Below are 15817 nucleotides of genomic sequence, written 5' to 3'. Positions count from 1 at the left end.
GACGCGGATGGAGCGTTATCGTTTAGCTGTGGGGAAAAAGAAGCGATGCCATCACGCAAAGCAATACGTAGTGACGCTTCAAGCAGGCACTAGTTAAGGTGACACAAAGCTTCAGCAAAGCAACGCCTCACCCACGAAAATTGTCGTCTCTGAGGTCATTGCATAGAGCGATGAGCAGATGTTCGTTGTGGAGGAAGGCTCGCCGGTGACCATCACACACAGGCGTCTCACGTAGCCCGTAGCCCAGAAATTGTCATTTGCTTGCGCGAACGTTCTGACAAGGAAACAGTGACGTGGAAACTTTCATGCATGTTCGAGCTGTGAACGGCATTGATCGTGTGCATCGATGGAAATCGCAAGCCGCAAATATGACGTGGCAACCTGACCATAGTTGGTTAATCCTAGTTCAGTTAACTATGGATAGTTGACTCAAGTTAAAGGTGTGGCTACTCTTAACTAGTCTGGTCAACCTAACCAGACCAGACTGGTTCAGTTAACCATATTCCAATCTGGTTCAGTTACTTCAGAATCCAGTTAATTTGGTTAGAGAGATTAGTCACAGACTAACCAGACCGAAATCAGCTAGTCTGGTTAGTGTAACCAACTGGTTACTCATACGGTTACTGTCACACCAAAAAAAAAAAACAGTTGCACAGACAGTTTTTGCTATCAGATTCCACCTATCTGTCAATCATTTTCCTGTCAAAAAATCATCAGAAATCAGAGATTTGCAAAAGAAAAAGAAATGCATGCCTTTGCACAGCAAAAGAGGAAAACAGATGCATTCTGAGTGCTTTTTGCAGTAGCCACAAAAGGGGCTTGTACTTTTTGGTTTATGCTTTGAGTTGACAGTCTATTACTGGCACAAGTGTAAATGTAATACACCTCTTGTTGAGGTACTTTCTCCTTGAAAACAAAGGTTAAGTGCATCACTTGCATACACAGTGTGTGTGAGAGATTAAAAATCTCAGATAAGTTGCAGTGATGGCTTCACAGCAGCATGCCCAATCATCCCATGAGGGAATGGCGGGGTCTGATCAGGTACGGCAGGCAGAGGCTATGCAAATATATAAAGAGAATGCCTACAAAGAGCTGATTACTCAGATGGGAGAGGCAAGAAGCAACCCTTTGTTTCGCAGGATGGTACAACCTCTCTTTGAGTAAGAGCCAGAAAAACCTCCCTCTGGAGCAAATCCAGTGGTGGGCAAAAAGAGATCCTTGAGTCCTACTCCTTTTTCCAAAGATGAGGTATCGGGAAAGAGTAAGAAGTCTCGCCATGAGGACAGCAAAAAGAGGAAAAGAGAAGGTCCTCTTCCCAAGAAGAAAAGGCGAAGCATCATCATAGTTCATCTAGTTTGTCTTCTTCTTCTAGCTCTACCTCTTTATCCTCGACATCATCTTCTTCTTCTGGATCCTCAGAGCCAAAGCATAAGAAAAAGAAGAAGAAGAAGTCTGGCAAGAAAGCAGAGACTGAAGAGTTCAAAGATGGTGGGAAGTCAATGAGATTTGCCACTTATAATGGCGATTATGGCCAAGCTGAAAAGGCAATAAAGTTCATAAGGCAGTTTGATGTTGCCTTCAGGCTGAAAATTTTCATTGAGTCCTCCAAACTTCGTATGGTTGGTTTGCACTTGACTGGTACAGCCAATGCATGGTGGCTAGCTAAAACTGCTAAGTATACAGCTCCCAAGAAATGGAAAGGCTTCAAGAAAGCCTTTTATAAACAGTTCATTCCCAAGAACTTTCGGGATCATGTCCTCCTTGGTTGGGAGACTCTACATATGGAAGCACAAGATACAATTGAGTCTTATAATCAAAAATTTTGGGACTCGTATTTGCAGATTTCACCTTTCAAGAAAATCTCTAACAAGACTCAACTCAGTAGTATCGACGAGCAAGACTCACTCCAAAGATACAGGCCCAAGTGAACACTAAGGATATCAAAGATATTTCATATCTTATGCATTCAGCCAATGTGGCTAATCTTATATATATATGCAAGATCCTACTACTGTGCCTTCACTACAGCCACGGATACCAGGGGATAAAAAGTCAGCGATCCCTAAGTCTGAAACAAGGGAGTTTACCAAGGTTCAGAAGAGGGGATTTCAGCCTCAGAAGCCGAGGGGAAACCAGGTACAAAGTCCCTATAAGGGAAGACCATAGTTTACCCCTAAACAGATTGAAACTTTCAAGAAAGAGGGTAAATGCTTCAAATGCGGCAAAGAAGGGCATGTGGCTGCCCAGTGCCTGGAAAACCTTCAACTCCGAAGGGAAAAGAAGCAGAGAAGCCACGAGGACCATATAAACCAATGGCGGGAGGAATTTCTGATATACTGGGTCATGTTTCAAACCCAGAGGAACGAGAATTGCTGCTATCATAGGGCAAAGTCCAAGACCAGCAAGCACTGATTTTATTTGATCCAAGGGCTACAAATAACTTTATATCATAACATTTAGCCCTAAGGCTGGGAATAAAGACGGAGGAGTTGGGCAGCGCTCTTGGATGCTGACCAGATGTTCTGTGGGAACCTTGTGCCAGTAACTCCCTTGATAGGGAAGCTCCGTCTTCATGTACAGCGTTATGTGGATCACGAAGACTTCTTCATCTCTCCACTGAAACGTCACGATGTAGTATTGGGCATGCCTTGGTTCCATCCCAAGGCAGTGAAGTGGACTCTTCCTAAAAGAGTGTTGGAGTCTCTGAAGGAGTGGAGCGAGAAGGATGCAAGGGAGCAGAGAGCAAACAGCCATACCCGAATCCTTTTTCTTCTCCTTTGCTATTCGCTTCTTGCATTCACCAATGTAGTGACCTGGTTTCTTGCAATAGTGACAAATACCCTTCCTCTTTGGCTTCTCTACATCACCTTTAGCCTTGTGAGAGGATGCTATACAATATGTACGAACAAGATTGTATGGTGGTGCTGTTATGGAACAGCTGTAAGGACAGCAGACAGGCAGTTGCACAGAACCGTACGTCGATGTACAACAGAGTACCTGAACATGAATGTACGGCGCAGTTGGTCGTCCTTACGATGTACGGACACCTCCTATACGGATGGATAGCAGACAGAGTACGGACGTGCAACAGACCTGTACGGGGATCCGTACTATGTATGAACATCAATGATTGTATGGGCGCCTATAACACAAGAACAGTACGGAACAGTAGCTACCCAACGTGCTTGTACGACTCACGGGAGACGGGTATGCGGTGATTCCATGCAATCGTACGGACTATATGGACAAACTGCACAAGCAGATGGTACGGACGAGCAGCGATGGTACATGTAGGTACAAAATTCCGTACAGTCGTATGGACTGTACAGACGAGCAGGTCCGTGGGCTGGAACTCCGGGTTGCAACCACGAATTAGATGGTCCAGGTGTGAGCAGTAGGCAGGAGCAAGTGCTTGTAGCTCTGATACCAAATGAAGGAGTGGGGCAAAAAGGATGCAGGGGGGCAGAGAGCAAAACGTAGTGTGCAATGGATAAGATGAGAAACTATAAGAGTGGAGGTGGTTTTGTATAAGTGACAAAACCACACTAACGCACTACCTGTGGTTAGGGGGAAAAACCTCTACTGAGGGAAAAGTGCCCCTAACTCACTTATGGATTATTCTTTTTTTTTTCAAAGAAAGGAACCTTCTATTAATGCTTGAAATATTTCATACAAGACGACAGCCCCGAAGGTGCTAAGTATGAAAAAACCGAAAAAGGCTGAAAGAAAAACCGGCCTGTTCTAGAGAAACCCAGCTCACTGCCTAAGGGATCTCTGGAACTGGGGCTAACAGCCAACTATCCAGCCAGTGAATCCCTCGCGGAGTGAAGATGTAGAAAATACATGTAGGCCAAGCCTTGCAGAGACGAGCATGCCTCTCAATAGTCGCCTTGGAGCATGGAGTCCCACGCTCCCAGGTGGACCGTAGAGTGTAAATGATATCCTGCCAGATGGCAGCCAAGGTAGCCGAGGGTGGAACTAGGTGCTCTCCCATCACAAGACTATAGCAAGCCACCCAAATGTTCCAAACCGTGATGCCGGCTACCACCTCCCAAACACTATCTTCCCTAGGAGGAGGAGCTAGGGCGTCAGGGGGGGCTGCCTCGTGGAGTGCAGTTCTCTGAATGCTCTGACCCTGTATCCGGTAGGCTAGGGAGATCTCATCAATCTAAAACGCATGCCCTCCCCCTGTCAACCAAGCCACCATCCCCCAGGTGTAGTCTCTGTGAAGACTCTGCATACGTGTCATGATCCTGAGGGCTCTCATCCAGATCCTCGTTGCGCTATGACAGCTCCATAGGCAGTGTGGGATGGTCTCCATGACACCATTTGAGCAGCAATAGCACTGCATCTCCACCCGCATCTGCTCCAACCACGGGCCGATGGGCAAGCCTCCGTGGGCTGCCAGCCACAAGAAGTATGAAACTTGACTTCCATCATTCACCTGAATTGCTTTTCTCTCTCCTGTGTCTGACCATTCCTACACTAGGACCTTATGTTACATGATTCCACTTTCCCTGTACTATCATAGGTTGCTATGTCCATCCCAGATGAACATGTGCAACCATGATTTAGCTTCCAGGTATCCCTAAGATGTATCTAGGATACTTCACCCATACCACGGAGGGGGCTTTGTTGCCACTTTAGCCCTAGTATGGCCTTGTAGGCTAGTTAGGACCAGTTCTCGTCTTAGTTACTATCTAGGACATTTATTGGCCACTATTTTTTTTGGGGCAAAAAAAGTAGTTCTTTATATTATGTCTCAAGAGACTGATAATCACATGAAGTTCCAATTACAACTGGTTCCACCAATACATCTGAGTTACTACACCTAGGACATTTATTGGCCACTATTGTACTTTCTCATTATCCATTTGCAAGTACACTCCATTGCTTGTCTGCTCCCATGCATACCAGCTTCCTTCCATTCCACACCTATCCCATGACTCCTAAACTTTAAAATCAATAAGGCATCTGCAAGTAAGCAAATTGTTGTGCACTAATTGTCACCTCTGTGGCATGCTCTTCCAACGAACAAATGCTATCCACCTGTCCTTGCATTGGAGAGTGTGAACAAATACCTGGAGCAGCCTCCTTTTGTGAAGACCAGCTTCAAACATGTAACTTGAAGAGATTATCTTAAGTGCGCACTCATTAAAACAACCAAATAGATCTGGGAAGCTTTCTCAATGCTTCCTTTTGATCTCAATTTCATGAGATTGATTGGATGTATTGGAAGGGTCATGGATGTCTATTTTATTGTCTTAATCAAACTTTTCTAAGCTTAGAATTATAATTCAAGTGGCTTCTAGTTAACCAACCTACATACCAACAGATTCTTAATATTACAATCAGAAGAAGGTGGTGGTGGGAAAAGGGGGCAGGGGAAAGAGGCGGGAGGGGGGGATTGGGGCTTTCCCATTTGTTTGAAATGTGCTGGGGAAAATGGCAATCCAATTTCCACAACTCTACATCGCCGTTTCCCAGTGCCTTAAATTTTTTGAGGTAAACATACACGCACCACTTGCAACACCTTGAACACAATACTTGGTTGATAACATACTATAAAAATTGCAAATAAAAGCAATGCAGTTAAAGATATGCAAAATGGCATGCACATTAAACATGAACGTGGCACAAACCTTAAGATCTTATGTACGAACTTGGTATAAGGACTGTACACCACGATAGGATTACTAAGCAAGGATTGAATATCAAAAAGGACACAAAATCAATAAAAAGAAAATGAACATATCATTCATTCACACATTTTGTTTCTTTCCATTGCATATATCACGCTTTGGTTCTCGTAAAGATAACGTATATATCACTCTTTGGTTCTCGTAAAGATAAACTTACTATTATTGAGAACTACATGGATAATCATTAATATCCTACAGCCATTAAAACCCTGTTTCAAACATATCATGCTACAGGGAATTCCTTTATGATGTCAAATCAAGAATTGCAATCAAGTCAATAGCAAGTTACAACTTTACAAAGGAATGCATGCCCTCACTCATTATCTATATTCCCACAATTCTTCATAATAAAATAATAAGATATTACTCCCTGTGAAATGATGTAAAACCTGTTTCATTGTTTTCCTAACGATCACATGCCAGATTTGGAAGGTCTATAGACCTACCATTCTTCATCTTAAGAAAACAATATATTGCATCTTCTAAAGAGTTGTAAAACCTGTTGGAAATATTAAGGCAATGGTCAATGTTAGGTTAGCAATCAGATGAAGGGCCCTTTTTCCCTCATTTAGGTTTTTTCCCCTTAACCACAGTTGGCGATGGAGTTAATTGGTTGAGTTTGTTGTTTGTAAGGGTCTTAACCCTAGTTAGGGTTTTATACTCTTGGATATAATTTCAGCCTCTAATTCTCAATAGAGCAGTTCAGCAAGTTGTTTCTCCTCCACCATTGTGCACCTCGCTTCCATTTCTCACAAAACCTGTGTCTCCTTGTTGTTGAGGCTCAAGGAACACATATCTCCCAGAGATAAAGGATCATATTGCCCTTAGAAGGTCTATATACTATACATTCTTTATCTAAGTCTAAATCTTTATTAACTCTTGTAATTTGGAAAACCCACAAACTTCAAAACTGATCTTCCATTTGTATTGAAAATTTAGGTCAAGCTTATGAGGAAAAAAACACTTGCAAGCTCTCACATCTCAAGAATGGATGCCCTTCTCTCGGTGCCCTTCATCTATCCATTCCCATTCCCCAGGGTCCCACTGCAAAAACTTAATTGGGACGACCAACCTATTTGTCACAGTGTCATATTTATCCCCAAAAATAAAGAGAAAATATTTTATTTTGGCTTCGCTCAAAGTGAGTTGACCTCTATTGACTAGAAAAGTACCAAATTGACTTCGTTCAAAATGAGTTAACTTCTGTCTTGACTTCTGTCAGGCAAAAAAGTTTTTATCTATTTAATGTGTGGGAACTCCCACAGAGGACTAGGATTAGTCCAAATGCATGCGTTGGCTAATCTTTAATGGGTGAAATGTGCTTGGTGGTTTTTTTTGTGTGGGATGTACTTGAAGAGGGCTAAAACCCCCACATTTTAATGGGGAAAGGCATGCAAATTGGACGTCCAAAGTGCTAAAGGGATTAGTTGGAGCTTGGAAATCAGCTCGCCTTTACTAGACTGAGGGGCAATTTTGGAGAGCTCTCTGCTCTATCGTAGCTGCGATTTGCTCTAAATCTTCCTTGCACTTCATAGGAGCTGAACTTTGTAACAAACTATTGAATTTTTGAAATAAAACCCTTTCGGGGGGGGGGGGCGGCCCTTGGTTCTGGCCCCTAGTGTGTGTGTTTTCTCTTCCTTTCCCCTCTCCCTCAGTTCGATTTGATTGCTGAAAGAAAATCACTGCTGTTTCCCACTAGACGAGCTATCCAGATGCATGTTTTCCTAGTAAACCCTAAATTTCGACTTGTTCTATGGAGAGAATCTGCTGCAAATTGACCTAAACTGCAGTGAAGTCAGGAAAACTGCTGCGATTTGTGTTTATGTGCTGCGAGTTGAAAGTTTTGGCTGAATTCTTGTTGAAAAGTGCTGCATTTAGGGTTTACAGGCTGATTATACCATCCAGAAACTCATGTCTCCAAGGCCCCCAAAAAAAAAGAAGACGGTGCAAAAAATCACAATTAAAATGGAAAATTAATAAGGAATACTCAAATCATAGGAACACTATCTTATGGTGCAGCTCTCATGCACCTTCGACTTCTCCTCCTTCCACATATCCCCCTCTTTTGCATCAAACCTTCCTTGTGAAATTTTGCAGCCCTGCAAGCCTCCATTTCTAGGTGCCATCCTTCCCATGCAACCTTCAAAGCTTCCTTGGGGGCCATACTTATGGCGAACAACATTCAAATCCCACTTTGATAGTGGACTTACCCTCAAAGCTGTGCTTGTTGGCCTCACCACTCCTTTTTGCTCCCAAAGTTTTTACTTGGCAGCTCATGGCAAAAGAGGCCACGATCCCCCCATTCTTGTCTATCCAGCCCCTTCCTTTGCTTTCACTCTTCTTCATTGCATTTATTGTATTGGCCTTCCCGTGTTCTGACCCTCCCCTTTCCTTTCTTCAGCCATCTCTCTCCGTACCAAGCATCATACAAAAGTAGGTTTTTGAAGGTCTTCTTTGACTCAAGAAGTAGGTTTAGAAGATGACCGTTTGGTTTGGCTAGAGGCGCTCAAACAGCAGCGTCCTAAACATCCACTGCCATCCAAATCCCTTCTTCACCTAATGACAAGCGACAAGTAGAGCTCATCATTTGAGAGCTATTGGACGACGCTATGGCAAATTTTGGGACTCCTCCCCACTCAATGCCAAGGTTCAAGATTAGTAACCACATCCAAAATCTAAACATATATAGGTGGGGGAGGCTTCTTTTCTAGCTTCCCACACCAAGACCAAACCTTGCTCCTGTGGTTCCCAGTCTATATTGGTTCACAGCTTGTGCTCATCACCCCTTGGTATCATAAATTTTTAGTTGACAACATGGAGACCAAGCACAACATACCATGGTTCCTAGTCACCCTAAGATTCCTTGGCCTTCCCACGAAGTACAAGAAACTTCTTTTACCCAATTTGTCATGGGACCAATTTGTCTTAAATAGACCAAGCCCCCCAACAAGGGTTGTAATCCCTCATAGCTAGGTGAAAAAAAGAGTCGAAGACAAGAGACTTGGTCTTGGGATCCTAAAAATGGGACTGAAAGCACCGGCACTTGAGTCTAACAAGCGTGGCATACCCTCTACTCAATCAAGCCTGCAAGGCTGGTCTCATCATGAAGATTGAGCTTGAAAGGAGAAGTCCAAAGTACATTTAAGAGGCAACAATCTCAATTGGTTCCACATCGAAGGTGAAGAACTCTCGATGGGTGGCTGCCAGAGACGTCTTAAAGATCATAACCTTGGTGTTCCCGAGGTTGACCTTTAGATCATGTGTCTCACAGAAAGTTTGAAGTGCATAGATAGAGCTATTTTCATTAATGAGAACCAAGTAGAGGAACTTAAGGAGAACATCCGCACTCTCAGGATGAGGCAAGAAGGATCAAGAAACAACTTCTTCTTCTTTTTTTTTGCAAAGAAAGGAACCTTTCTATTAATGCTCGAAAGACTTCATACAAAGCAGCACTCTCAGGATGAGGCAAGAAGGACCAAGAAACAACTTCCGCACTCTCAAGATGAGGCAAGAAGGACCAAGAAACAACTTCATTTTTTTTTTTTGCAAAGAAAGGAACCTTCTATTAATGCTTGAAAGACTTCATAAAAAGCAGCAGCCCCGAAGGTGCTGAGTATGGAAAAAACCGGGAAAAGGCTGAAAGAAAAAACCGGCCTTTCCAGAGAAACCCAGCTCACTGCCTAGGGGATCTCTGGTACAGGGGCTAACAGCCAGGTGGGGGGACTATACAAACAACGAATCCCTCGCGAAGTGAAAATGTAGAAAACTCCTGCAGGCCAAGCCTTGTAGAAACGAGCACGCCTCTCGATAGTCGCTCTAGATCCTAGAGTACCACGCTCCCAGGTGGAGCGTAGAGTGTAGATGATATCTTGCCAAATGGCGACAAGGGTAGCCAAGGGTAGAACCAGATGCTCACTCATCACGAAACACAGCGAGCCACCCAAATGTTCCACGTAGTGATACTGGCTACCGCCTCCCAAACACTGTCCTCCGGAGGAGAAGGGGGAGCTGGGCTATCCGAAGGGAACCAAGAAACAACTTACTCATGTACAAGGTGAGACTATAATATTGACAGCCATAATAGTTTAAACCAGAGGCGTATCTTCTTACAATGTGGTAGGGTTGTACATGCACACTCATGGGCACATTATAGATTAGTTTCAGATCTATGGCCTCAATGTGGCCACCCTATGCATGTGTTGTGATTTGGAGTATTTGTGCATGAAACCTTTTATGCAAAAGAGACCAACTGTGTCTACCACTTAGAACTATCTATCTAGAGAAAGCAGAGGTGGCATGTGCATTGACCATGAAAAAAAAGGCTTCCTTTGATGAAGGGACGATACAACCCCTGATGAAAGGGCCAAGTTGTGCTGCACCCTCTGTAGGAAACTCCTATCTGCCACATGCCTCTGTGATAGGCTACAGCAGCTGCTGAAGGCTAAGCACTCCTGCAAAAGTTCTGATCCGTAGGTATACTGGAGACAAAGCTCCTTTGCTTCACCCTTATTTCTCCTACAATGGGTAGGTATGCAACCAGGTCTGCTGCAGGCGCCTGGACTTTTGCTGATTACATCCCTAAGTTTACTGCTGCATTCCTGTCTTCCACAATGCTCTCAAGCAAGGTGCCGGTGCTGGTCCACACGCTGGAGCGTGCAGAGGTACTTGTACCTGTGAATGCTTCAAGAGACTCTAAGGAAGGGCCTTATATAGGCCCTGATCTGGCCAACCCAGATCTGACAGATTGGCCAACCAGTCTGCCCTGCCTAGTCTGCTGTACATCCCTTGCAGACAGCAGACTTTCCTTGCCTATAAAATAGTTCTTCTTTACCTGTGCAGCCTGCTGACCTTTCGTACTGCATCTGCTCCTGATCTGCCGTATAGGCGCAGCCCTTCTTCCCTACTGATGCTACACACTGATATGCCCTTTGCTTGAGCTCATGACTGGACTCTTTCCAGCCCATAAACACATACTTTGGTGGCCCATTGGGCTGCCTCATATAAACCTTAAAGAGGACTATGCTCTGCTGTCCATGTGGCAGCCATGTTGCTGACCACACGGCAGCCTCACCCCTTTCCCTACAGATTCACCTACCCACAAGTGCGCTGCCCTTGAGCTCTCCTCATGTGGGGCCTCACAAGTGGGGTGTTGTTCGTATGTCTCCAACACTCTGAGGGGGCAGGAGAGCTGAGAGAGAGAGAGAGAGAGACGTGGGGAGGCAGGATTCGAAGGGAAGGCTAGGAAGGGAGGACAGATGTTCACAACAGGATCAAGAGGCCGTGGGTGTTTTTAATTTTCTTTTTTGGGGGCAGATTTGGGGTTTTGCACCGATTCAAGGGTGCTTGATCGAAAAAGACCCCCTTCCATGGAAGCGGATGAGTGTGAAGCAGACCTCCTAAGATTTGACCGGCATCCTCCCAAATCATTTTGATCTCCTAAACTGAAGAAAGCGTTTACTTTTACAATTTTGACCACGTTTTGTTAAAAACCATTTAGCCATCTTAACAAAGGATCTTTTAAAAGCTTTTGACTGGCTATTTTTGAAAACCGTAGTATTTGACTGTCCAAAATGCCCGAAACCAGCATTCACCGGGTCAAATTTTAGGCCTGCTTTTGGGGGAGCAGCTGGGTTGGAAACCACTTGTAGATCTGGTCAGGCAAGAGGCTGGTTGGTGTGTATTAGAGGGCTGCAGCTAGGGATGGATCTCACCCTTCCCTATAGAGGTACATTCAGTAAAGTGGGTACACGCCTTGGCCAAATCCCCATCTTGCTACCACTGGCCTTACTACCTCCAGTGCTATCTGTCATTCCAAGGGATCAAGAAAACAACCCAAGTAGACTAGGGTCCATCAGAGCAAGGACTACGCTACCTTGGGCATAGTAAGCTACAGAAGAAGCACACCCCACCCATTTATGCTCATGTCTTGAATGTGGTCACCCTCCATGCTAAGCTCACCTGGAACCAATATTGAGTGAGGGTGAATTGTGAGTCCCACAATGCATCCTACAACACCCTTGCCCTAAACCTGCTCAACTACCTGCTGAACCTGTTGTTTGTCCTCGAGCAACAGAGATTCAGACGGCAGTGAGAGTCGAGAGTGCTGCCCTTTAAGCTCCTCTAACTAGATTGATTGGTCTCTTTATGAAAACTACTAGCATCATGTCCCCAATGGAAGAGGTTGAAGAGGGTGGCTAAGTAGGAGGAGGGAAGGGGAAGACTAATGAAAGGATGAGGAAAGACAAAGGGCAAACTCAAAAGAGGGAAGCAGAGGTAAAGGGAAGAGGTAACAAAGGGAAAGGCCAGAGACAGCACAAGGCAGCAAAAGCCCTTAAATTGGGCAGAAAAGGGCCAGGTGAAGAGGCTTTGACAGGGGAGAGCAAAGAAGAGATACAGCCCTCTATAAGCACAGCAAACTGCCTGGAGGCACTTTGGCTGCCCAAGGAAGCAAACAAATTCCAAAGGACGAGGGAAACCAGAGGAATGAGGGGGAGTGGAGAGGATAGAGCATAACAGGGGCGGAAAGGAAAGAATAGGCAAGGGCAGATGGGTTGGAAACACGTCCAGACAGTACGCCAGGCAGCAGACACATGCAGGAAGAAAAAGAGCAGGAACAAGAGAGAAGGAGAGGTATAGTGGAAGCTGAGGGAGAGGGGTGAGAAGGTCAGGTTGGGCTAAGGGACTGGCGGGGGGATCTAGCAGTCAAGATCTCTCAGGGAGCCACTCGCTTTTCTCTATTTTCTGTTTTGCTCCAGTACATGAGTTTACCTTTCACAAGGATTAAAGCAAAACATCCCCTGCAAAACCTTTTGTAATAAGCACAACTCCCACTAAATTCTCGTATCAGCTCCACAGAGCTAGAAGATTCACTCAGTTGTCGTTTGTAAGCTACATCAGCATTGAAGGGTAGTCCTCTTTGCCTTTTTTTTTTTTCCATCCCTTCTTTATTTTTCTTTGCTGTCCCAACTAAAGATCAGACTTCTATAGAAAGAATACACCCAATACCATCCTGATGCAGTACAACCTTCAAAGCATGCAAAGAAGCATACCATAACAACTAACACTCAGTAAGCAAAATGTTCCGAACTTCTTTCAAAGAAGAGATGAAATTTTATAGTGAATACCTGCTTAAATATGGTACTTGTGCCAGAACCTTCATGCCCTAAAAGCAGAAGCTTGTATGTCTTCTTTTGATTCAGGTAAGCAGGCACAGATCTGGTGCTGCTGAGTGAGCTTTTAGATCGAATGTTATTGCAGGTGGATGTTGGCAATGAGAATAAAGAATACAAGAACCTTGCTGTGGCCTGCCTAGGAAACATTGCAAAGAAAGCATAAGAGTGGTTATTCTACAATACCAAGCATGACACTGGTTCACAAATCTTTCAAGGTAGTTAAATAATAACGAATACCATGTTTTTGCCTGACATCCAGTAAAGTTCCAAAGAATATACTGGGAAAGAATAACACAACAAGTACAGTATTTGTGAAGCTCCACACACATGCATGCATGCATGAGAGAAAGAAAAAAAGAAAGAAATTTTATTAGAGTCTTCGGAAGACCGATGGGTCTATGAGACTGAAAGAAAACCTGATACAAATCATAGTAAGGGTGGAGCTACTGAAACGAGCATCATCACCCGTGCTGAACCCTAAGTCTGATCATACATAATCAAATACATCTGGATGTAACAATGAAAAGAAAAGAAAAGGACTGGAGCGGAGCGGAATCCTCCATATGTCATGTCACCCTGGCTGGTGCATAGCCGATGATGGGACGCTGGCGCCCGTCAAGGGGTGCCGTGCGTCTCGGTCTCCTGGACGAGGCTCTACACAAGACCAGAGCCACCGTGACTCCCATGGGACATATCCCAGGTCTAAACAATGACGGGAGGTCCCCCAGAGTGATCTGTGTCCCCCCTCGATGTCTCGTGTGTCATGCTGCGGTCGTCAGGTCGAGGTCTCTGTCACGTCTGTGGCTAGAGACTGGACGATCAATGTCACTCGATGGGAAGAACTCTGTGATCCTACTCTGAGAGGTGTCTGATGATGTGGCCAAGCCTCGTCGCCTGAGTAAGTACTCTCTGTGTCGGACCCCCTCGTGAATGAAGGCCGCGAGGCATCACAAATCTGGGTAGGCGAGGAATCTGGAAAGGAGCCCGGAGCCGTCTCTGAAGAGGTAGTGGTAGCGACCTCAGATCTCGTAGTACATTGGGCACCTGAAAATAAAATGCTCCTCCGACTCAACCTCCTAACAATCGCACAATTTGCATAAGCGATGCTCCCTAGGAATCCCGTCTGCTCTGCCGCTCTCTATGCGGAGGCGGTGTGATGATACCCGAAACTATCCGATGGAGATCCGTAGTGAGTGAGGCATATGAAGCTCAATGTACCCCAGTGGTGTGATGAATCCCTCCTCCGAAATACGAAGACAGTAATCTCTGTAGAAACTCAGCTTCACTGGGAGCTCCCTCGGCTCCAACCACGTCCTAAAGGTGTGTAGCTGCAAGAGATCCTCTCGAATGACCTGGTTGGTGTGTGTGGCCCAATCGGGATGGTGGGGGGGAGTACCGGAGGGGCATCTAAACTATACTGAAAAGGAGGTATCCTATCGATGTGGAACCCTAGTCTCACAAACCATCTATGAGTCCGTACTTACCAGCATCGCTCGTCTCCCTCTGCTGCCAACCTCATGGAGGAATCCATAGACAACCATGGCAACCTCTGTCTCCCTGATGTGCAGTCCCCATATCATCTAACCCAGTGTAGATATGTGAAGGTCTGAAAGGTTGCATCTAGCTGGAGTGGAGAAGCACCAAACTCGGCCTGAATGATGTGATGTGGTACAGACGGTTTCCCCCAGATCATCCGTGAGAGCATGAGGATCTGCAAGCGCTCCACCCGTGTCCACTCTATCTCTGACATGTCAGGCCCCCAACAAGGGCTGCCATACATACCCGCTGGTCGGACCAAGGAGTCAAAGAGAAGAGCCTTGGTCCGAGGGTCCTGGAAGTGGGAGTGAAAGCATTGTCTCTCTAGCCGAGCCAGTGAGGCGTATCCCCTGCTCAGTCTGGCCTACATCGCTGGTCTCATCGTGAAGATCGGGCCAGAGAAGATGGCCCCCAAGTAAGTGTATGAGGATACGATCTCAATTGGTGACCCACCGAAAGTAAAAGCAACCTGCTTCCGTTGCATGTTTGCTCGAGAGGTGTTAAAGATCATGACCTTGGTCTTGCCAAGGTTGACCTCTAAATCATGGTATAAACAAAAAGCCTGCAGCGCATCCAGGTGTTACTGGAGCCCCTCGGGTGTGGATGACAAGAGTGCCACGTCATCTGCATAAAGAAGAATCCTGATGATGATCCCGGCAAGTGAGCAACCGGTCCCTCCGCACGTCCCCATGAAAGTCTCAAGCTCATCGATGTAGAGGCCAAACAGGGTCGGTGATAAGGGACAACCGTGTTTGACCCCTATGGTACTCAAGATCTCATCTGTCCAACCTGCCCTTGTCCGAGACTCTCTCATACAATGCCATGACTGCCCATATGATCTCCTGATCAAATCCCAGTGTCTGTAGGCGTGTGATGAGACGAGCTCGAGGTACTGTGTCAAAGGCTTTGCAGAAATCCACAAAGCAACAATATACCCTCTCCTTCCATGATCTGACCTCTTCAATGACACTCTTGAGTGTGAGTATGTGATCCATAGTCCCATGGTCTCGCCTGAAACCAGCCTGACCTGACCCTTTGCTCTGAGCCCTCTCATCTCTGCGAACAGACTGACCAATGCATCCAATACAGCTGCATAGATCTTGGACATCATGTTACGCTCTAGCCGAGGTAGCATGACCTCGGAAGAATCAGTCGACATTTCCCTTATAGGATCTATCTTTGTAATATATGTGTTTGCGCTTTATGTAAATGATCGGGAGGGATTAATGTCAAGGTCCTAGGTGAGGGCTGATAGCACCGGACTAGATAGATCTGAGACCAGGGGCCTAGTGCAAAGAATGTGCCTAGGGGCAAGGAATTAAATGCATCCCAAGAGAGGGGTGAAATGTTGCATTAGAAAGGCCCTATATGGATGACATGTGGCATCTAGATCTATCTAGGGAATTG

The 15817-nt window shown here is 45.4% G+C and overlaps 1 protein-coding gene across 4 annotated transcripts in view; it reads right to left on the bottom strand.

The window, feature by feature from the left end:
* LOC147892371 (extra-large guanine nucleotide-binding protein 3-like) overlaps positions 1-15817 on the bottom strand; it is an 80787-nt gene that overhangs the window by 44214 nt on the left and 20756 nt on the right. For 3 of the 4 annotated variants that reach the window (XM_087386922.1, XM_087386921.1, XM_087386919.1), the window contains exon 4: positions 12827-13006. The exons of the other annotated variant lie outside the window; for it this stretch is intronic. In XM_087386922.1, coding sequence (XP_087243048.1) covers positions 12827-13006 — 180 coding nt within the window. The remainder of the gene's footprint in view (positions 1-12826; positions 13007-15817) is intronic. 4 annotated transcript variants of the gene reach the window in all.

This window comes from Dipteris shenzhenensis, chromosome 16, assembly GCF_047967505.1.
Source record: "Dipteris shenzhenensis isolate YYH24624 ecotype China chromosome 16, Dip_SZ_1.0, whole genome shotgun sequence".
Classification (NCBI taxonomy): domain Eukaryota; kingdom Viridiplantae; phylum Streptophyta; class Polypodiopsida; order Gleicheniales; family Dipteridaceae; genus Dipteris; species Dipteris shenzhenensis.
Note: the sequence above shows the minus strand (reverse complement) of the source record. Positions and strands in the feature narration are given on the sequence as shown.